At 45.2% G+C, this 23,093-nt stretch overlaps 1 protein-coding gene across 2 annotated transcripts in view; it reads right to left on the reverse strand.

Moving 5' to 3' along the window:
- Positions 1-23,093, reverse strand: part of LOC131682712 (striatin-interacting protein 1) — a 37,311-nt gene that overhangs the window by 11,999 nt on the left and 2,219 nt on the right. The window contains exons 5-9 of one of the 2 annotated variants that reach the window (XM_058964403.1): positions 4,844-5,008; positions 4,628-4,773; positions 2,883-3,045; positions 2,611-2,819; positions 2,305-2,549 (exon numbers count right to left, since the gene is read on the reverse strand). In XM_058964403.1, coding sequence (XP_058820386.1) covers positions 2,305-2,549; positions 2,611-2,819; positions 2,883-3,045; positions 4,628-4,773; positions 4,844-5,008 — 928 coding nt within the window. Of the gene's footprint in view, positions 1-2,304; positions 2,550-2,610; positions 2,820-2,882; positions 3,046-4,597; positions 4,774-4,843; positions 5,009-23,093 lie in introns of both variants that reach the window. The other variant, XM_058964402.1, reaches the window with a different exon arrangement.

The following is a 23,093-nucleotide window of genomic DNA, read 5'->3' on the forward strand; positions in this document are numbered from 1 at the left end:
CAATTGCTTATTTTCACAGGAAAGTTAATGTTCCTTTATCGTATTGTATTTTCTTTAATCGTCGAGCTTCACCTGCCACAATGAATGATTCGCAGTATTTTCCATGCATACACAATAAAGCTGCGATGGTTCCTCACAAGCTTAGGTCATGTCTTGTGATCGCAGATGGATCACATTCGACCGGAGTTTGAATGCAAATTAAGCTCGCTTTTCTACTGGAATGTCTGCTGGTATTGTTGTAGGTGATAATAATTGTGTCCGGGTGTACCCCATATGGCATAATGGACGTTTGGCATAACGGGTTTGGCATAAAGACGTTTGGCATAATGGACATTTGGCATAATGCTTATTGAGAGGTAGGGACATTTGGCATAACGGACGTTTGGCATAATGGACATTTGGCATAATACCTATTGGGGGATAAAGGGACATTTGGCATAATGGACATTTGGCATAATACTTATTGGGGAGTGAATCCAAAATTATCATGATCAACTTTCATCATATATATGATGTTTTATTTTGTTACTTGTTTTGTTATCAACAGAAAAAATATTTTTCATATTATATGAATCACGCAATCTGTAAGTAGTTAGATGGATCGCAAAGAAAAAATGATTAGAGATAGGCACATTTGAACATATTTTTAATAGGTTAAAAGGGTTTTTTGGATTACGTGATGTAAATTTAGCAAGGGAAATTTCCGTAATTCGATAACTTGTATAACGAGTAACATGTACACTGTACATTGTACAGCACTACAGTAGAATACAGAAGTATAATTGCGTTCTTTGTAAAGAAGGGCGAATCACTATACTTTTCATATACTATTTATTTATTAATATACACAGAATAGTATACATATTGCGCACACGAAAGGTTCCTCCACGCGCTTCGCACGCGCTGACGTGTAGAAACTCTTATAGCCAAACCCGTGTGTGAGCGAAGTGTGTGGCGGTATGCTTCGTGTTAAGAAAAATGTTTGGAGAAAAAAGTCATATCCAACTTTTCAATATTTTACATTAAATAAGCAGTATCATTATTTTTAATAAACTTCATTCGAAAACTGAGAAAAGCACACATTTCATGTTTTCAACAATTTTTAATATTTTCTTCAGTTATTACAGAATTGGCGATTGAATAAAAGTATTTTAAAAAAATAAAGCAAATTACTACTACTTGAAAGAAAAAAATACGTGTCAAATATTTTAGACAGCCAAATCGAAAAAAATGGTAAAAAAAATTTGGGTGATAAATTTTATGTGGAATGTCCCATATATAATGTAAAGTAGGGTGCATCACAATTCTGTGCATAATAGTAATTAAATATTATATGAAAAGCATAGCGATACAGCCTTCTTTACAAATAACATAATTATACATCTGTATTCTGCTGTAGTAGTGTACACGTTACTCTTTATTCAAGTTATCGAAGCGAAATAACCTGCTGAATTTACACCACGTAATCCAAAGGACCCTTTTAACCCATTAAGAATAATGTGTGTAAATGTGCCTATATTCAGTCGTTTTTTGCAATGATACATCTAAATACTTATAGATTGCGTAATTCATACAATATGAAAAATATTTTTTTGAGTTGATTCCAAATTACGAAATAAAACATCGTATATATGACAAAAGTTGATTATGATAATTTTGGATCCACTCCCCAATAAGTATTATGCCAAATGTCCCTTTACCCCCCAATAGATATTATGCCAAATGTCCATTATGCCAAACGTCCGTTATGCCAAATGTCCCTTAACCCCCAATGGGTATTATGCCAAATGTCCATTATGCCAAACGTCCATTATGCCAAACGTCCCTACCTTTCAATAAGCATTATGCCAAATGTCCATTATGCCAAACGTCTTTATGCCAAACCCGTTATGCCAAACGTCCATTATGCCATATGGGGTTCACCCATTGTGTCCGAAGACCTGCAGTTCCCGGTTATCCCAAAATCTTAGCCTGAAGTGAATATTTGTGATGAGATGTGTAATGTTTCTTCTTTTCAAAACTCCTCGTATTTACTGTACCAGACGCAAACCGGAAAACGAGCGTGGGATAAATAACTCCTTTGGCAGATTTGAGTGCTTCAAAGTGTAACAAGCGATAGCACACTGCTCACATTTGATAGGTTCTCAATTATTCCTATTTCCTGTTCGTCTTCTATGTACAAAAAAGAATCAACTGCATTTCTCGAGTAACCCCATAAGCGTTATGTTCATCTTCTAAAAAAGGTCTGACAACAGGTAAAATAAAACTTTAGGAGGGCAAGGAGGCTTGTTAAATAAAACTTACGGCATATCCTCCGGCAGCACATCGGCCATAATGTTAATGCTTTCGGTTTTTGCCTTGGAAGTGGGTGCCGCTGCGAGTAATATCTTCAACAGTGAAATCATGTACTGCGGAAGATTCGGGAGTATTGCCTGGTAGAGTGTTTCCGTGGGCGTCTGTGGAATTTCGCCTTCGGATGTAGATATTGGGTTACGAGTTATATCTTCCTCTTTTTTGATTTGCACATCGGCTAGACTTGTGTACATATGCTAGAATTGGAATGGTCGTTAGAAAGGCGTTGTTTTCAACAGTTTTCTGCGACGGGCCTACCTTTTTTAAAGTAAAAAATCCTTCCTGTATGGGCTGTGGCAGTCCGGCTAAAGTTTGTTGGTCATCTTTGAGAATGTACCCAATGAATTTACTTCTAGAGGTATTCAAGAAGATGTCAATGTCCTTCCGCCGAATCTTGGGAGCCCACGGCAGTTTATTTGTCAGTTGTTCCATTGGTTCTTGGGTGTCCGCTGGTGGAGTGCTTTCATCTGAAATTCAACAAAAATTACGACCTCACACCTTGTGTATGGTTGCATGATATCAGAACAAACCTCCATTGCTCTCGATGGGCATTTCCATGTTGGGTGCACTGTTGATAGGATCTTCGTACTGGCGAAAGTATTCGGATAGCTCTTCTTCGGCCTCGGTGGACGGTGCTTCCATTTCTAGCCCGATCTGCTCTTGCTCGTCCAGAGAGCTTTGCTTGATGAGACTCTGTGAGTCGAATCCGAGACGATGGTTCGTATGGAATCGAGAGAATATTAGTAACAAGCGGCGGGGTATTTGTTTTCCATTAACATATCGAGAGAACGAATAATATTCTTTGTAAACGTATGTAACAATTATTATGTTCAATGCAGCAATCATGAATATAGGCAACCAGTTATTTTCTAAAGATGGTGTCGAACACAAGCAGTGACTGTGTTTTGGTGTGAGTGTGCAGCATTAACACCTATGGTTGTGTGTTATGTTTGATGGGGTTTAATGGCAAGGAAGCTGCTTTTTACATATGAAGGAACGACAAATTTTTTGTACACATGCGTTTCGAACAAACTTATGCTGGTCGTTCAATAAGTAATTGATTATGAAATATTTTCGTTAAAGAATAATACCAAAGAGATGTTACTGCATCTAACAATCTTACTGATGCTTTCGTAAAATACGTTTAACAACTATTATGTAATAAGCATACATCAAACGCCCAGCTAATCAGTTTATGTAGCCGTATGCAATTGTGCTACGTGTCGGTTCTAAGAAACTATTGACCAGGTCTGAGTCAGTTTCTTATTACTATGTGATGCTTGGCATTTTAGTGGTTGGAGACTATTTGGATTAGGTAACAGTCTTAAACTATAGACAATACATCCACCAACAGTGAACAGCAAACGCAACTAAAGGATAAGCTGTGTTCTATGATTTTCTTTAACCAGGATCATAACATAACGAACGAAAAAACAATACATAAATGCATTAGAAAGTAGAAAATAGAGTAATGTGCTAGTACTTCGAATAGAAAATGAGTGCAGCTCAGAAAAGGAACGAATGTTGAACAATGACTGCAATAGATATATGTAAAGAACGAATTAGCTAATAGAATGTACCAACCAGTTAATTATTAACCAAACTACTTGAGAGCTACAAGAACTTTGTATTATGGCACACAGATCATCATAACAAATAGCGATGTTTTCGATTGACAATGATGATGAGAATACGACACCATAATAAGAACAGCAAACTACACTAGATGAGATTACATTCCGGTTTCGTTCAGTTGGGCTTTACTGCTAAGTAAAAAAGGTAGCAAAACGGCTCTCCTGAGTGTGTATAATGGTGAGTGGTTATCAGAAAAGAAGAAATAATAATACAAGAAAAAAGTAATAAATCATGTAGCGAACAAAATTGCTGAATCAATCAACCAATCATCATTCGATTTAAGAAGCAATAGGCTGAGATATTTTCTGTTCGCTGCCGCTGTTGTTTTTCGTTCGTTTGTACGATCGCTCTCGATCGTTTCTGCTTTGTTCGCGCTATTCTTCGGACTGTTGTTTGACTTCTTTATTTTTCTGTTACGGTTTCATTGTGAAAACAACTTGCAATGATGGACTTAGAAAAACTGATTTTTAATTTGAAAAAATTGTGAGCAGATTTTTATTGGAAAAAAATGTAAGAAAAATTTGGAAAAAATCTTTTTTGGTTTGTAATATCGAAAAAAGTGGGTATTTAAAAGAGGAAGAAAAAATAATACTCAAGAAAGCTTTACTACCTCTTGCAACATACTAGTGTTCGTACATACTCTTCGGAAAGGCTTGCTCCGCTTTGGGTTCTGATTGTCTTCGTTGGATGGTGCCGTGATTGGGGGCGAACTGGCGCGCATAACTTTTGACACTTCAAGTGTGTCCTCCTTGTTCTGGGGGAGATCGGCCGCCTCGCGGTACTGATCTGTTGGTAGAAGTTAGGATTCATGTAATGGAGCTTATCCGAACTTTTGCTTTGGGAATCGTATAGTTACCTTTCAGCTGTTTCAGCGTTTCCATTCCACCCAGAGAAACGAGGGAGACTTTCCACAGTAGCAACAGCACTTTCTTCATCGGAAAGTGTGGAGCAAAGCCACTGCAGAATTTGGTTATCATGCCTAGCAGTTTAACCGAGAGAAGCTCATCTCCAATGGGATAAGCTGGAAAGCAAAGGAATAATATTTGAAATCTGTAGTAATGGTTCAATAAAAATCATACATTTTTTCAAGATTAGGCGTAACAATTGAAAAGGACCGAACTTCCAACAATAAAAAAATTGTTTTAACAGTCATTGTTATTGTTATTTATCAGGGTGCAATCAGGCTGTCTCAACAACCTATTTCTGCAACCCATGTGCATTAACTGTACACCTACCGTCTCACCGTTGCACTTGACAGTGTATGCAGTGCTTTATGGTCACACCTACGACCGCGCACCCGGCTTCCCATGAGCGTTTTGGCGGTTCAGAGGCTATCCTTCCATGTTGCTCAGGGATACATTGCTCCTATGCACATCCATGCATACAGGCACACATACGGGCTTACATTCATACATACATACAAACTATTTGGCATAAGTTTAGAGCGTGTAACGTCGTGTCATCTAGTCTGTCATCCTATGGAAAATCATCTTACCATCGCCTTGGGGTCAACGTCATATTGGCAAATTTCGCATTGAATCCGCTTCTGTCTCTTCCTAATTCCTTTTTGTCTCCTAGGTCCGAAGCGGATCAATCGACTATTGATTGAAACGGTAAACATACTGGCAGTGTTAGTCCTAACTGGCGAATACTTTTCCTGCAACTGTGCTGTTTCTTCTCTATCTTATAACATAACTCGATTATCCCTGGTCTAGTCGATATACGTATTCATTACATTATGGACCAGGCAAACCCTTAATTTTTCTATTATTATTATCCTGAGTAGCTATATCAGTGAAAGTATTTTAGGATTTCGCAAAAAGAATCTCTGCCAATAAAGGGGCAAGAAATATGTATCCACTATTCCCCATAAAGTTTGTTCGAACCGAATGTCCACCTGGTTCGACTCGAATAGACCACACCGAACCGAAAGGGTTGCTTATCATTTCTGAGAGCACGTGTGCTTATTCGAGTTTAATAATCATAAGAACAAGTCCTGAATAATTAACTATCTCTTAGGTGCCAGTCCTGCACTCCTTTCCTGAACTAGCCTCATACTCACGATCAAAAGAGTCGACAACTAGTAGGATCCACATGTCCCCCACCCAAGCGAATTGATCAACTTGCAAGTAGAAGCACATATCTACCAACCAGCCAAGAAGACTTCCGAATCAATGAGAATGGACCATGCCAGTCGAAGGCCACATGCCCAGCGCCATCTCGTACAGTGTCATTGTCATTTCTCAGATCACACCCTGGCAGACGTTCATCCGCCCATCTAGACTCTGTCAAGATGAGAACCTACAAAGCCTAACTGTTCGTATGTGCTAGTCCGTATATATTTTGGTTTGCTGAAACGAAACAAGAAAAGCGAAATAAAAACAAAATAATTGTGATTAGTAGCGTAGTTATAATAAATAAGTAAACGATTTCTCATCTGTTGTTTGTTTCCTTGTTCGTAGTCCTCCTTCCTGTTCCTGATCTGTTTGGGCTATTGGCTTTCCGTTTCCTTGGCCGCCACGTTCTCTTGCACCGAGTAGCAAACAATATGTAATAAGAGAAACAAATGAAAAGACAAAACAAAAAAAAGTAAATAAATGCGAAATGCTCTCCTTCCAGACCCTGAACATAACCCTTACTTTCCCTTTGGTTATCATTTTGGTACCAGCTAGGAAGCACTTGGGCTTGTTTCCACTGCTCTTCCACCATCCTCGTGGTTTTCTACATTTATCACTGGCGTCACATGTGATATTTGGGTACGGAAAATGATTTCCTGAGCAGACAATAAAATGAAAGAATTGCCAGGTAATTAGTGCACTTTCTGCACCAGGTATCATAACGCATTTGTAGATACACATATTAAGTGTATCTACTATACGATATGACGGCCGGAAGGATAGATAAGCAACCCAAACACCCCAAAAAAATTGTTTTAACAGTCATCCAAGCAAAACTTTTTAAAGAATTTCTTTTCGAGGACTGAATGATTCGCAGGACTAAAACATCTCAATTGCTGACGGAGTATCATGGGTCCTGACTGTGTCAAGCGGAGCTCTGACACAGTGAGCGTGTTTCTTCGCATAACGGTGGAGTCAAATAATGGTCATGTCCCTAATACAGCTGGAAAGCTACTTAACATCGTATTCGTTTTTTTCGAGAGTTGTCGTATTGGAGCAAGATTATCGAAGGGCTCTCCTTTAGAATCACTCACTACAACTGCAGACGAGACGGGTAATGTCACCCACTAAAACATAGTTTAAGGTCAATTGCAGCGGGCCGTGATTCTGAATGTGATATTCATTGTACGGTTCAGACATGTGCGGGCGCAGAGATTTCGCAAGCGCGTGTATCATCGCGAAGGTCTCGAGCGTTTTTCGCGTGTATAAATTCTATTTTACAACCGAGTGTCCATTCGCATATTCGCGTGTGGTATTGGCAGAGGTGCAAATTTTCATTTTCAAATTCAACTTCTAGTTCAATTCAACCCCAACTGCGATTCAAAATCAAAGCCTTCCTTAATCATTCACTTTCAAGTTGGTGGGATTCATGACCAAACCGTACGTCTTCATTTCAAGTTGATGCTTTTTCATTCACCAACCAAAGTTGTCATGTGCTCTGTTGAGGCCAGTTTAGGTCAAATGTTGGCATGTTATGCGTTTTCAAGCTTACACGAAAAGCAAGAAGTATGTTCAGAGTAGTTTTACTTGAAAAACCTAGCCGATACCCCAGTAGAGTGATATTCACAGGGTCAATGAAATTGAAAATGAATGGAAAATGATTCAACAGTTCAGCTGTAGGGCATGATTTGAGATTTGTTCCTCCTTCAAGTTCAAAACTACTTGTTGAATATTTGCAGCTCTGGTTATTGGTGAATCTGGCACTTAATTTTCGGTGTGCGGTTCAGATACTAGACGTAAGTGAGTTTTTCCATATCATTAGACTGCTTATAATCCCATGTCAGTCCCATGTAGGTAGGGAATCCCATGGAACATGGGACTGACTTACGATTATGAGCAGTAGAGTATCCAGTCATGTCGCCTTGGGACGTGTTGTATAGCTAGTGGTATGAGCGTAATTTTTTGATTGGTCCAACTGCATGTATGGACCTTGGTTGCTAGCACGGTGGCTAAAGATTTGCGAACGTGACCGGTTCAGTATCGTGCGAACAAGGACGTTTGTGGGTTCGCGTGTGAGACCGTGTTTGTAACTTCAGTACTAAAACTTTCACCTTATTTGCGCGATCGCGGGTGTAGGTGTGCGTGGATGATCGCGAATGGCTCAAGTGTTCGTATGTTAACGTGCTTGTCGCATGTGCTCGCGTGTATAAATTCGATTTTATGACCGTGTGGCCACTCAAATATTTGCGGTTGTTCTTCAATGGTCACTGATATTTAGTTTTCGGTGTACGGTTCAGATTCTGACAGGGAGAGGGTTACCCCATATTACAACAGTTATCGGTCATGTCGCCATGTTATCTAGTGGATATCAGTATTCTTTTTTTTAATTGGTCCAATAGACGGCGTAAACTTAGACTTCTGGTATCGAGGATAGAGACTTCCGGGATGCTATCATGTCTGCGAAAACGCGGGTGTAGGTCGGGTGGATGATCGCGAAGGGCTCAAGCATTTGTGCGTTAACGTGTCCGTCGCGACAAACCATGTTTGTGAATTTATAAGTGCTAGACCGTTCACTTAGTCACTGGGGCGTTATCCTCTTTTCGAGATTGCGTGCGTAGGTGTAGGAGTATGATATCGAAGAACTCGAGCCTTTGTATGTTGACGTTTTTGTCACGTGTGCTAGCGTGTATGTAACTTTGCGTGTATACATTATTTTTTATAAGCGTGTGGCCATTTACCTGTTCGCGTGTTCATGAATGATTGCGCGCGGACCGTGAATATACTTAATTTCTAGTGTTTGGTTGATGCTAGAAGAGAGTGAGTTCTCCCATTTGACTAGAGTTCCCGGTCATGTCGCCATGGAGCGTGTTGTCTAGTGAGTATTAACGTCATTTTTTATTGGTCCAACTGAAAGCATGGTTTCCGGACGTGACCGATTCACGACTGAGCGAGCGGTGGGTTGATGCTTGAGACCGTGTTAGTAAATATTTAGGTGCTGAATTGTTGACTTAATTAACGGGGTGTTTGAAGTTTGGTGAGATAGCGGGCTTTCGCGTTTGTGATCAGGTTTGTGTTGTTGTACGTTGGAATGCGAGACATTGTGAGTGTATATGAGAGTTTCTATGTGATATAATCATTGCAATACTGCTTTGGTGAAAAAGCCCCTGGGCCACATCAAGGTATCATGCCGAAGGAATTACTCCAACGTACTTAACTTGATCTGCGACCAGTGTTGCGAAACGAGCGTAAAGCACATCAAGCCCGTTCGTTCGCGGGCGTGTACGAATAGCATGCCTAACGTTCTTCATCGCACGCGCCCGGGTGAATCAAAACCACGAGCGGGAATGCTCGCGAGAAACCCAAGCTTTCTTGCAAGCTTTCATCTAGTATGTAGCCATGACCATCTTGGCAAACGAAAAAAGCAGTTTTTTCTTACACCGTTGGAAAAATCTTCATGAAAATGAATCAATGTATTCGGGGCATTGGTACAGTTTTACTGATTGATTTTCATGAAGATTTTTGGAACGGTGTGAAGCAAAACTGCCTTTTTTTGTTTTTCAAGATGGGCGCCTTTCCAAGCTTTCTCAGTTCAACCTTAACGACATCCGCAGACACTCAGCTTCCTTATCTCTACTTGTCTTAACGATTAGCACAGATGTCGGTTGCTAAGCATTGCGTGTATCCAGTTCGTATATACGAATGATATATGAAGGTACTCCATGACCTCGTACCAAGATGAAATCGAAAGACACGTTTTTACTTACAATTACGTTATAAATTTAACTCGTGGCGCGTTAATTGTTCGTAATCGTGGCTTCTGTTCGAAGTATGAATACTGCCAAATATTTTTTTTATAATTATATAAATCTATTATCATGTGAAATCTTAATTTTACCTTTAAATTCACTCTTCAAATTCTTCACCATAAAGTTGACGATTTAGATAATAATTTAAAACAAATATTTTCGATATTGTAAATTTTATATGCTCATCGACTTAACTGCCAATGGCGTTGGTTTATTTCAGTCTGTCATTCCCCATTTGATGTTTCTGCGGCCAATGGTAAAGATATGGCTGGGTCGTATTCAAGGTGTATACTCGAGAGGTGGTAATCATCGAGAACATTCCCCGACCCGTGTTGCAGGATACTTTCTTGTGACACACTACTTCTGAGCACATCAAGTACAGCCAGTCTTGAAACAGGCCTTTCGACTACTCCGCTGGAAGTTATTACTTCTGCACGACGTACTCTGCCATCCCTTCCTGGAATCACTTTGACGACTTTACCGCGTGTCCAACTATTACGAGTTCTATCGTCGACAATTATCACTAAATCTCCTGGTTGAAGTGGCTTGGTGTCGGTTAACCACTTCGTACGCTGGTTAATATTTGGCAGGTATTCCTTTATCCATCTGGTCCAAAATTGATCGAGCAAAGCTTGTATTTGATTCCAGTTAGATCTGAGGATTGCACTACTGTCCACCGGCGTCTTACGTGGTTGCACTATACCGCTGGAACTAAGCATCAAGAAATGGTTGGGAAGAAGAGCCTCGTTATCGGCAGCATCTAGTGGGACATAGGTCAATGGTCGAGAGTTGACTATTCCTTCGACTTCTGCTAAAAGTGTTCCAAAGGTCTCTTCATCAGTCTTTCTTTTTTTTTATTTCGATTATAGAGGTTTTAACCTTAAGGTCATTCGCCTCTTCGGGTTGGAAAAATCTCTTATGAAAAATTTCTAACCCTATGTGCGGGGTCGGGACTCGAACCCAGGTGCGCTGTGTACAAGGCAATCGATTTACCAACTACGCTGCGCCCACCCCTATCAGGCTTTCTGATTGGTGCAAGATTGAATAGCGCAGTTTTAACCGAACGAACTAGGAACACGCACCACCCATGTGAGGGGCTGCGGGTGGATTGAAATACCATTGGGTGGTACAGTTCGTAAAGGTTCCAGCTAGATCACGATTGATGCTCGCTAATTCTTCCTTTAGTTCTTCCCTAGCTCTTTGAAAATTAGTACCCCGATCACTGTATATCTGCTGTGGAGATCCTCTGCGAGCTATGAATCTGCGTAGCGTCATCTTGCATGACTCAGTGCTTAAACTGCAGGCGATTTCTAAATGCACCGCTCGTACTGTTAAGCAAGTAAGGAGCATCACCCACCTTTTTACGTTGCTTCGACCAATCCGAATGATGAACGGTCCACAGTAATCGACACCGGTGAAGGCGAAAGGTCGAACATAAGGTGTTACCTTGGATTCCGGTAGCGGCGCCATTCTGTGAACCGCTGGAGTTGCTTTATAGACAGCACACCATGTACACTGTTTTTTTATTTTCCGAACAACGGGTCTAAGGCGTGCGATTTTGAAGTTCTGCTTAATTTCGTTTACTACCGCCTCACCACTGCCATGTCCATAACGTCGATGGCAGAAATCTACGAGAAGTTCAGTGACTGGATGTTTTTAGGAAGAAATGCAGGAAACATTGCAGAGTACGGTGCGCACGTGGCGACACCTATGCGCCCCTCCATCCTTAATACTCCATTCTGATCCACAAATGCAGAAACTCCATCTAACTTGCTGGCGTATCCTAGTTTCACAATACCACCTGGATTCTGTTGTTGATTCCTTTCGATTGCAGCTAGCTCTTCAGAATATGCTTCCATTTGAACCCAACGCCAAGGACTTGCTTCTGCTTTGTGCAGCTTTTCTTGAGATAAAATTCCTGTGTTGATGGAGTTTTTGCCCTGGGACATTTTCTTACTGTTTTCGATGAAGCGGTAAACAAAGGCCGCTGACCGAAGTAGTCTCTCCCATTTAGAAAATCATTTATAATCCATTGGTGGTTCAAATGCCTGCTTATGATGAACAACAGGGCGGAGCTCTTCAGTCGTGCCTGGTGGTGGCAGATTATTTGCTGGCCATTCCACTTCATATTCGTTCAAGAACTCTGGGGCTCGGAACCAACGATTTTCTTTACGGAAACTTGATCCAGTACCCCATTTCGTAGCCTCATCCGCTACATTTAAACGTGCTGGAAGCCATCTCCACTCATCTAAGCTCGTCACGTTAAGAATCTCACTGACTCTGAATGCTACGAATTTGGGATATCGTCATGTATCAGAGCGAATCCACGAAAGCACTGTACTTGAAACGATCCACATTACTCGAAGTCTAATTGGAATTTTGTGACTTTCTTGTCTAATTTTAGCCATACGTGCCCCAAGAACCGCTGCTTATAGTTCGAGACGAGGAATCGTCATTGGCTTCAGCGGAGCAACCTTTGTCTTAGAAGCCACCAGAGCAAAACGCACTCGACCGCAATCAACGATACGGAAATAGGCTACGCTAGTATATGCACTTTCGCTGGCGTCCACGAAAACGTGGAGTTCTAAGGTATCTAAGCTATCCGCACTGTATCCTGGAAAGTAGCAGCGAGGAATCTTAACCTCGCAAAGTCTGCCAAGTACTTGAACCCATTTTCTCCAATGCGAGAAATTCTCATCAGGAACCTTTTCATCCCATCCTACCTTCGATCGCCATATATCCTGAATTAAACACTTGCCATGTACTACAAAGGGGGCGACGAAACCCAGAGGAACTCGATGCTCATTACGACACGTAAGACTTCTCGCTTCGTTGGTTTTCTAGAGTCGTCCAACAAGGGCTGGATATCGTCTCGAAACTTGACAGCAAACGTGAATACATCTTCATTAACCAAATCATACCCAATACTCTCTCAGCTCCCGTCGTTTTGTCCAGAGTAAAACATTTTGACGCTTCCGAACCGCAGTCCCCGATCTGTTTAATGACCGTATCCGAATTCGATAACCAGTTTCGAATATGGAATCCACCTTTCGCGTATACGGTTTTCACTTCTAACGCCAAGCGAATCGCTTCTTCTTCGGTATCTACACTATCCAAATAGTCGTCCACGTAGTGGTTATCAATTATGGCCACGGCAGCTTGCGGGTGTACAACTTTCCACTCTGCAGCATTCCGATTTTTGACATAATGCGCGGATCATGGCGAGCATGTTGAACCAAAGGTTGCCACATCCATCACGTACTCCTGCATTGGTTGTGTTGAATCATCGCGCCACAAAAATCGTTGCGCTTGTCGGTCCTGAGGACGAATAACTATTTGGTGGAACATCTCCTTTATATCACCAGTTATAGCAATTTGACGTTGTCGAAAACCGTATAAAATCGTAGGTAGCGATGCGAGGAGATCAGGTCCCTTCAACAGCATAGAGTTAAGGGAAATGCCATTAACTTTTGCTGCTGCGTTCCACACTACTCGAACTTTGCCTGGTTTATTTGGGTTCAAAACGACTCCTAATGGAAGATACCAAATTGTCCTGGGGTCAGAGTTGGCCAATTCTTCCTTCGTCACTATATGTGCGTAGCCGTTGTTTCGATAATCGTTGATCGGCTGCTTGATGTTTGCGTACAGATCTGGCTGCCTTTCTAGCCTTCGTCCCAAACATTTTAAACGTCGCTCTGCCATTGACCGACTGTGAGAAAATTCAATGTAGTCGCATTTCCATAGTAAACCCGTTTCAAACCTTCCGGTACCCAAGCGTTTAGTTGTCTCTTGCAGAATCTTCCGAGCTCGTTGATCATCCTCTGCTTCAATCATTGAGATGCCAGCAACACCAAGATTCTCTACGTCAAAAAACTCGTTCACTGCATCATGTAATTCTTGGTCACGTGAGCGAGCGCAAATGTGAAGATTAGTGTTTAATGGAGTTTCTTGTGCACGTGCATCCTGTATAGATCCGAAGATGGTCCATCCCAGTCTTGTTTTGGCTGCAACTGGCTCGTTGAGATGCCCTTCCCGTTTTTTCAGCGTGACAATTAGTCTGGCGTTATCCAGCCCTATCAATATACCAGGAGCGCCCTCCTTAAAACTCTGCACAGGCAGATCTCTGATGTATGGGAATCTTCCTGCTAACTAATCAAATTGTAGCGACTTTCCCTTCTGATATACAATGCATGCAGCGGGTGCTCGCCCAACCTAGTAGTGGTCAATTAAACGTTTAATTGATTTGAGAAGAAAGGAGGTCAGACTGATCGGTCTAAAGCTCTTTGCCTCCTCATAAATGACGCGGCCACCTTTGGGAATGAATTTTACAGTTATTGCTCGCCACGCTAATGGAATGTATCCTGTTTCAAGACCACAAGTAAGAATCTTTTTCAAAGTATGCTTGAAGTGTTCATATCATCTTTGTAGTAGAACTGGAACGATTCTATTTTTTCCCGGAGACTTCTACGTAGCTATACTTTGAACCGCTCATTTTATCGATTCGGTTGTCATAATTCTACGAGCAAATGCCCAAGAATCAGAACTACCTGAAAAGAACTCTAGGGCAGTCGTCAGTGATGGCTCCGTGTAGCCTGGAAAGTGTGTGTCAAAAAGACAGTTGAGTACTACATCTTCGTCAGAAGAGTCTTCTCCATTAGCAGTTCTAATCGAACTGACATGAAAGTCTTTCGATTTCGAAAGTAACTTATTTATTCTGCTAGTCTTGTTGAGACTTGAGACATTTGTGCAGACCACTTCACTCAGATGATCGAAGGGCATTTCTGTAAGCTTTGCAAGCCAAATTAAAGGCCTCCGACCCGTCCCTGCGTCTGCGATTCCAAGCTCTTCAACTTAACTTTTTGAGTTGAAAAATTTTGGTCTTCCGCCAAGGTGTTCCTCTAGAAGCACGCATAACTCTTAGCGGGCAAGCCTCTTGGTATGCTGTTCCTGTGAGTGAGTTTGTCAAATTATCTGGTGGGCATTTGCCTCACTGCCGATTATGAGGGAAACCCCATTTCTGCGACCGTATGATACAACCCTTTTGAAAACATCAGAAGGTGATGGTTCATTATGCGGCAAATATGCCGAACAATAGACGTATTTCTTGTTTATGTTATCAACAGTCATATTAACTGTGCCAGCACAAATATCGCGAGTTGTGAGATCGAATATAAGACATGCGTCAATAGCATTACTCGCAAGTATATGTACACGCGGCATTTTACGTGGATTTGACATGCCATTTTTGTTGAAAGCTGCGAAGCCGGGGTTAAGTAGCCTTCCAACATAGAAGTTTCCTTTATGGAAATACACTCAGGTTTTTTTTTACGCGGGGGATACGAGCCGCGTAAATGAAAACCGCGTAAATTTCAAAATCCGCGTAAATGAAAACCGCGTAAATTTCAAAATCCGCGTAAATGAAAACCGCGTAAATTTCAAAATCCGCGTAAATGAAAACCGCGTAAATTTCAAAATCCGCGTAAATGAAAACCGCGTAAATTTCAAAATCCGCGTAAATGAAGACCACTTCAATTTAAGAATCCGCGATAAAGGGAACCTCATTGATGGATACCGCGTAAATTCCAAAATCCGCGTAAATGAAAACCGCGTAAATTTCAAAAACCGCGTAAATGAAAACCGCGTAAATTTCAAAATCCGCGTAAATCAAAAACCGCGTAAATTTCAAAATCCGCGTAAATGAAAACCGCGTAAATTTCAAAATCCGTGTAAAAAAAACCGCGTAAAAAAATACCGCGCAAAAAAAACCGCGTAAAAAAAAACTTGAGTGTACGGTTCTTGAACCAAAGCTATAGCAGCTTTTCCTTTCTGCACAAGGCGAGATAGATTCATAGTTGTTGTACGTTTATGCTGAAGATTAATTTGTGCTACTCTAACCATACTCGTTTACAACACTACACATTTCATTATCAGCACTTGTTGTACAGCAACTAGAAGATGCCAAACACGTTGGCTTACAATCGGAAATAGCGAACCCCGAAATGGGTATTGGGGACATGATCACCATTTGAATCCCACGATTTGCGAAGAAACAAACGTCCATTGTGTCCGAGATTCGCTTGACACAGAAAGGGTAAGACTGCAACATTCCATGCGCGATGCGTATTTTAGTCCTGCTAGCCATTCAATCCTCGGCATGGAGAAAAAACCTTGACTTGAGGTTTCCTGTTTTAAATCGCCTCATACGACATGGGAGCAGGAGATAATAGACTATTGTGAAGCTCCTAGTGGACCCCAGCCGCAAACTTTAGCAAGTTGAGACTTTATTCATCGTAAATGGACGCAACACAATGTGGAGCTCACATCTGTGCAATAGGACAGGAAACGACATCGCCTGATTAGTTGCAAATAACGAGGCCGTCGTTCTCAACGATGGCAGTTCGACATTTATCCGCGGACAGACGGAATGGCCGGCAAATGCCTGGGCAATGCGCAATACAGACCCGGTGGTTAGCCACAGTGGTCCTTAGCCTCTTACCCAGGAACTCCTATCTCTACCTCCCCGCGGAACCGGCTGGGATACGAGTAGCCATAGGAATGTTCGGGTAGCCAACTCGTTGGGACTATGGTCGTATGCTGACAGGGAAGGGGGGCCGTGTAGTTGCCGGCATACAATAGCGCTATGGACCACCCGCTCCGGTGATATGGGCCCACCAAACGGGGTAACCCCAATTCCAAGGCGTGAAGCGATCCGTGCCGAGGGATGAATGATCGGGGGGGGGGGTGAAAAAGATGCCCGATCGTTAACGGAGCCTGTGGGGTACCTGGGCACCCCCCACAGTAAGTGTCTCTTACCACGTTAATGCGGAGCTCTGGCGTGGCGGACCTATTTTCTCGCGCAACTCGTGGGTCTTAATATGAGTCTTTGCAATAATAATAATAAAAAAAGTATGCGATAAGGAGGCGGAAGCGTTTACGGCGCTGAACCTCTTTGCCAAAGGGGGTCTGGCGAGGTCTCCCCCAACAGGGGCTGACAACGGAGCGAAGGTGGCCGCAAATAACGGCACCGAAGGTGAAATGGATGTGGTAGGAGATAATACTACCAGCACGCTTGGCGGACCACTACCTGCGATGCAGGATGTGGTCAAGCAGCTGGATAGTATTATCGAATTCACAAGCGGGAGGAGTAACATCAGCAAGGAACTAAAACAGAACCTGCTGGTGCTTCGTCAGGCTGTTTGAGTCGCAAGACAAGAACAAGTAGCCTACATGAAGAGGTTGACGGAAAGAGAGAAGGCCGATCGCGGTATCCAAACCGAGGCCTTCTCCTTCCACGGCGGAGCGACGATGGCGCAGGAGGCGATAGATTTCGCCTTATCGGCCACCAAACGCTTAATGTAGGGGGAGACTGCGAAGCGGCCTAGGCCTAACGTAGGCACGCGCAGCAATGCCAAACGACGGGCAACCAACAAGGCCAAACGTCGCTTGGGAGGTGCGGATCCGGGTGCAAAGGATCCCGCAGGGCGGCGTCCCGAGAAGGCGACTTCCCAGCCTAAAAAGGCGAAAGCCGCCAATCGGGCGCGTACTGCGGAGCGACCGACCCCCAGCCTGCCGGCGCCATCGGTACAAGATGGCGAATGGCAGGTGGTCAGCAGGGAGCGGAAGTCCAACGCACCTCGACCCGCTAAGAAGAAGGCGAGGGATAGAGGAGAGGCCCTGCTGGTGAAAACCAACGGGGGCAGCTATGCGGATGTCCTAAAATCGATGCGGGCGGCCGAAAGCCTCTCGAATTTAGGACAGGATGTGCGAAGCGTCAGACGCACCAAAGATGGCGAAATGATCTTGGTGCTGAAGCGTGGATCACAATCCAATGGAGCAACGTATAGGAGGTTGGCCCAAGAGGTCTTGGGAAACGGCGCTCAGGTGAGGTCGTTGGGAGCGGAAGTGACTCTCCAGTGCAAGCAACTGGACGAGATCACAAACGCAGAGGACGTCGGCTCGGCCGTTAAGCAGCAGTGCGGCGTCGAGATCGATCAGAACTCTGTACGTATCAGGGAGCGGTTGCTTGGCACGCAGGTAGCTTACTTCAAGTTACCGGCCGCGGAAGCCAAGAAAGTAACCGACAAAGGGAAGTTGAAGATCGGATGGTCAGTATGCCCAGTTAGCATACTCCAGCCACCTTCAGTGGACCGATGTTTTAAATGTCTGGAGCCAGGCCACAAGTCATACGACTGTAGGGGCCCAGACAGGAGCAAGTTGTGTCGTCGCACCCAAGTGTCTCATCTGCGCTAGCAAGAAGCAGGGCCGCAACCATGTTATGGGCGGACCTGCTTGTCCCTTCGGGGAGGTGGGAAAGAGGAAGCAATGGCAATCGTCACACAGCTGAATCTTAACCACTGTGCACCTGCTCAGCAGTTACTGTGGCAGTCGGTATTGGAGTCGGGGACAGATGTCGCCCTTCTATCCGACCCGTACAACGTCCCTGCCGACAACGGCAACTGGGTGGCGGACGGGTCTGGAATGGCGGCAATCTGTGCAACGGGTCGGTTCCCGGTCCAGGAGGTAGTACAGTCCTCTGCGGAGGGTGTCGCGATTGCCAAGATCAATGGTGTGTTCTATTGTAGCTGCTATGCCCCACCTATGTGGCCAATAGAACAGTTCAACCAGATGATCGATAGGCTTTCGTCTGACATGGTGGGACGAAAGCCGTTTACATAGCGGGTGACTTCAACGCTTGGGCGGTGGAGTGGGGCAGCCGCTATACAAATGGTAGGGGCCAAGCGCTTCTGGAGGCGCTTGCGAAACTCGACGCAGTGCTAGTCAATAATGGTTCCGCTAGCACATTCCGTAGGAATGGGGTCGAGTCGTGGATTGACGTAACGTTTGCCAGTCCAAGTTTGGTCCCAGACATGGACTGGAGGGTAGACGAAGGCTACACCCATAGTGATCACCTAGCAATACGCTTCAGGATCAACTTTGGTGTGCAGCATTCTAGGGTGGGTAATCCCTGTCAGGTACGCAGGTGGAAGGCCAATCACTTCGACAGCGAAGTTTTCACCGCGGCCCTGGGACTGGAGGACAACACCGACAGTCTAAGCGGGGATGCGCTGGTAGCTGTTCTATCACGCGCGTGCGACGCCACTATGCCGAGGAAGACCCTGCCAAGAAATGGCAGACGCTCGGTATATTGGTGGAGTGCAGAGATCGCAGCCCTACGGTCAGCTTGCCTACAAGCTAGACGTAGGATGCAGCAATCCTGCACTGAGGAGGTTAGAGCGGAACGACGTGAAGTGTTTCGTGCTGCGAAATCGGCCCTTAACAAGGCCATCAAGCGCAGCAAGAGAGCGTGTTTTGACAAATTGTGCGAGGAGGCCAACGTGAATCCGTGGGGCGATGCCTACAGGATCGTGATGACAAAGACCAAAGGGGGCTCCTCACCTCCTGAACGGTCGCCAGAACGGTTGGCGAGAATTATCGAAGTACTCTTCCCGTCCCGAACCATAAGTCCCTGGCCCCCAGCGCCGCAAGGCACGGTGTGTACGGACGACATGGTGGCCCCGGTGACGAACGAAGAGCTACTTGCAGTTGCTAATTCTTTAGCGGTGAATAAAGCTCCTGGGCCTGATGGAGTTCCAAACAGCGCTCTCAAGACAGCAATCATGGCGAATCCGAACATGTTCAGGTTGGCTATGCAGAGATGCCTTGATGAGTGCCGTTTTCCGGATAGATGGAAAAGGCAGAAGCTGGTACTGTTGCCGAATGCCGGGAAGCCGCCTGGCGACCCATCGGCGTACAGACCAATCTGTCTGATTGACACGACGGGCAAATTGCTTGAGCGGATTATCCTTAACAGGCTAACTTCATTCGCAGAAGGTACGGAGGGCCTGTCAAGTAATCAGTTCGGCTTTCGAAAGGGGAAGTCCACGGTGGACGCTATCAACTCAGTGGTAAGGACTGCCGATATAGCGATCCAACGGAAGAGGCGGGGCATTCGATATTGCGCGTTAGTGACACTTGACGTGAAGAACGCATTCAACAGCGCAAGCTGGGATGCCATCGCGCTCTCGTTACACCGGCTTGGCCTGCCGGTGGGCCTGTACCGGATCTTGGAAAGCTACTTCCAGAACCGTGTACTATTATACGAGACCGATGCCGGTCAGCAAAGTGTTCTTATTACTGCAGGAGTTCCGCAAGGTTCAATCCTGGGCCCGGTACTATGGAACCTTATGTATGACGGGGTTCTGAGACTAAAGTTCCCTCCGGGTGTGAAAATCGTCGGTTTTGCCGATGATGTCACCCTGGTGGTCTACGGGGTGTCAATCTCCGAGGTAGAACTAACGGCGGCACACGCGATAAGCATAGTGGCGGAATGGATGAGCGCGAGAGGCCTAGAGCTCGCCCATCACAAGACGGAGGTGGTTGTTGTCAATAACCGTAAGTCGGTACAACAAGCAGTTATTCAAGCGGGAGAAGTCGAGATAACTTCTAAGCGGAGTCTGAAGATTCTTGGGGCCATCATAGACGACAAGCTGACCTTCGGCAGCCATGTCGACTATGCGTGCAAGAAGGCTTCGGTGGCTGTCGCGGCATTATCGAGGATGATGTCCAACAGCTCCAAGGTGTGCGCCAGTAGACGCAGGCTACTGGCCGGTGTCGCCGTATCTATCCTTAGGTACGGTGGACCGTCCTGGGCGAGGGCGCTGGGAGTAACCAGTTACCGTCGCAAATTGGAGAGCACCTATCGCTTGATGTGTCTCAGAGTGATATCTGCCTACCGCACGGTATCACATGATGCATCCTGCGTGATAGCGGGTATGATGCCAGTCGGGCTGGTCATCCGGGAAGACGAAGATTGTTTCGAATTGCGTGGCAATAGGGGAGTCCGTGAGCGTGCCAGGGTGACCTCGGTCGCCAGATGGCAACGCGAATGGGACAACTCGTCGAGAGGTAGGTGGACCCACCGGCTGATACCTAACATATCTAGCTGGGTGGGAAGACCCCATGGGGAAGTTCACTTCCATCTGACACAATTCCTGTCAGGCCATGGCTGTTTCCGACAGTACCTCCACAGGTTTGGGCACGCTGAGGCCCCAGTCTGCCCAGACTGCCCAGGTGTCGACGAAACTGCGGAGCACGTACTATTCGTATGTCCCCGCTTCGACGTCGAAAGAGGCGCTATGCTAGGCGTCTGCGGCTTGGACACAACCCCTGATACCCTTGTACAGGGGATGTGCCAAGCGGTAGAGAAGTGGAACGCAGTTTCGACTGCTACCACTCAGATTGCCTGCCGGCTGCAGAGAGCATGGAGCGCCGAGCAGCAGGCGAGGAGTTAGAGTGAGGGAATTGGCGGATGATAGACGAAGGTATGGTCTACCCATGCCGAGATGGGAGCGAGTGTGCGAGAATGTAAGGCACGAGTGAGAGCGTACGCTAAGTATGGCCATCCCCCCAGAAGTAATGCCGAAACGTAGTTCCTGGGGATAGATGGCGGAGCCCAATGGAGTTTAGTCGGTATTAATGGCTGGTCACCATTCGAGTCCGACACGCCCCCAGTGCACTCCGTGCGGTAGATTGGACCCTACCAATAGCACGTGTACTGGGCTAGGACATAAAGGTCTTCTCCATTGTTAAAAAAAAGACGGAATCCGCCATCGACATCACTATCTGCTCGGATGTGCTGGCAGGATGTTGTGGGTGGACGGTTCTTGTCGTTGCATGGGTGACCACTTCCCTATCTTAGTTACGTACGCCAGGACGCCACCTACAACAACCCGTCTAAGGTAGTGGTGCTCGATTGGGCAGACGGGTCCTGCTACAAAGAGACCGTTGACGACCTTATAAATCGAGACGAGTCATATACTCTAGAGGAAGTCACCAAAATCTGCAATCGGTCTGCCGTTTCCTGCATTCCTAGCAGAAGTGGTAACCCTTCCCGACAGGCAGTGCTCTGGTGGTGTCCAGAAGTCAAGAGAGCCATGAGATTACGCCGAACTGCGCTTCGGGTACTGCAGAAGAATTCTATGGGCGATCAACACCGAAATCAGCGAGCTGATGATTCAGAAAGGTCAGAAACGAGGCCAGAAAAGTGATAAAAGAGGCAAAAACGCCAGCTGGACCATATTTTTGAAGGTATATCTCCTCGACTTCAGAGCTCTGACAGAGCTAAAGCGGCAGCACAGTGGTTACGTAATCGCCGTTAACGGGTGCATGACGGTCCATCCCATGACCATCCGTTGCGAACTCCCTGCTGCGAATTAAGCAAAGGGTTGAGAGCAAGCCAGATCGTTTCAAACCTGGTTCAGGTCAAGTATACAACCAGCCTTTCACCGGAAGCGAACTATGTATGTACGGCACTAGAATCTGTACACAAGTCTGCCGAATTGGATGACGTTGGTTATCCTCTACTTCAATTTCCCACCTGTAGCCGATTTTGGACAGTATCAACCGCCTTTGGACTGGTGTAACGATGTCCGCTTCATGGAAGGAAGTCCTAGTAATCCCTATCCCAAAGCGATCTCAGGGGAACAGAACGCCAGATAATTTCCTCCCAATCAGTTTACTCCCCTGCTTTGCCAAGACGGTGGAACGAATGGACAACAGACGGCTGATGGACCTACTGGAGGAGCGCAAACTCCTAGATTATCGCCAGTTAGCCTTCCGACTTGGGGGAAAACCGGTGCCTACCTCGCCAGCTTCGGAGTTGAGGTACGCCAATCCGTTACTAACGGCCTGCACGCGGACATCGCGATACTTGACGTTGCGAAGGTATATAATACCGTGCGGTGTCACGGAGTACTGCAACAGTTGGCCAACTGGAAAATCACCGAACCCCACTTCCTAAGCGACTACTTGTCCGTGCGTACATTCCGCGTAGGAATCGGGGTGCCCAATTCAACGGCTTTCCAGAGGACAAAGGCGTCCCCCAGGAATCCGTTCTCGCTGTAACACTGTTCCTGGTGGCCATATGAACTCTTTGTTCGCCAGCCTGTCGGCAGGGATATATGTTTTCGTCTACGCCGACGACATCGTGTTGGTCACTATAGGAAGGACCGTCGAGCAAACCTGCCGAAAACTTCAATCCGCCGCAAGCGCGGTTGGCCGATGGGCGGTATCAGTCGGTTGTAACATGGCACCAGCTAAAAGCGTGATTACACACTACAGCAACATAAACCACATTGCAACAGGGAGGCCGATCCTGCTGGACGAGGCGGTCTTTTCCCGCCGT

Source organism: Topomyia yanbarensis, chromosome 2 (genome assembly GCF_030247195.1).
Source record: "Topomyia yanbarensis strain Yona2022 chromosome 2, ASM3024719v1, whole genome shotgun sequence".
Classification (NCBI taxonomy): domain Eukaryota; kingdom Metazoa; phylum Arthropoda; class Insecta; order Diptera; family Culicidae; genus Topomyia; species Topomyia yanbarensis.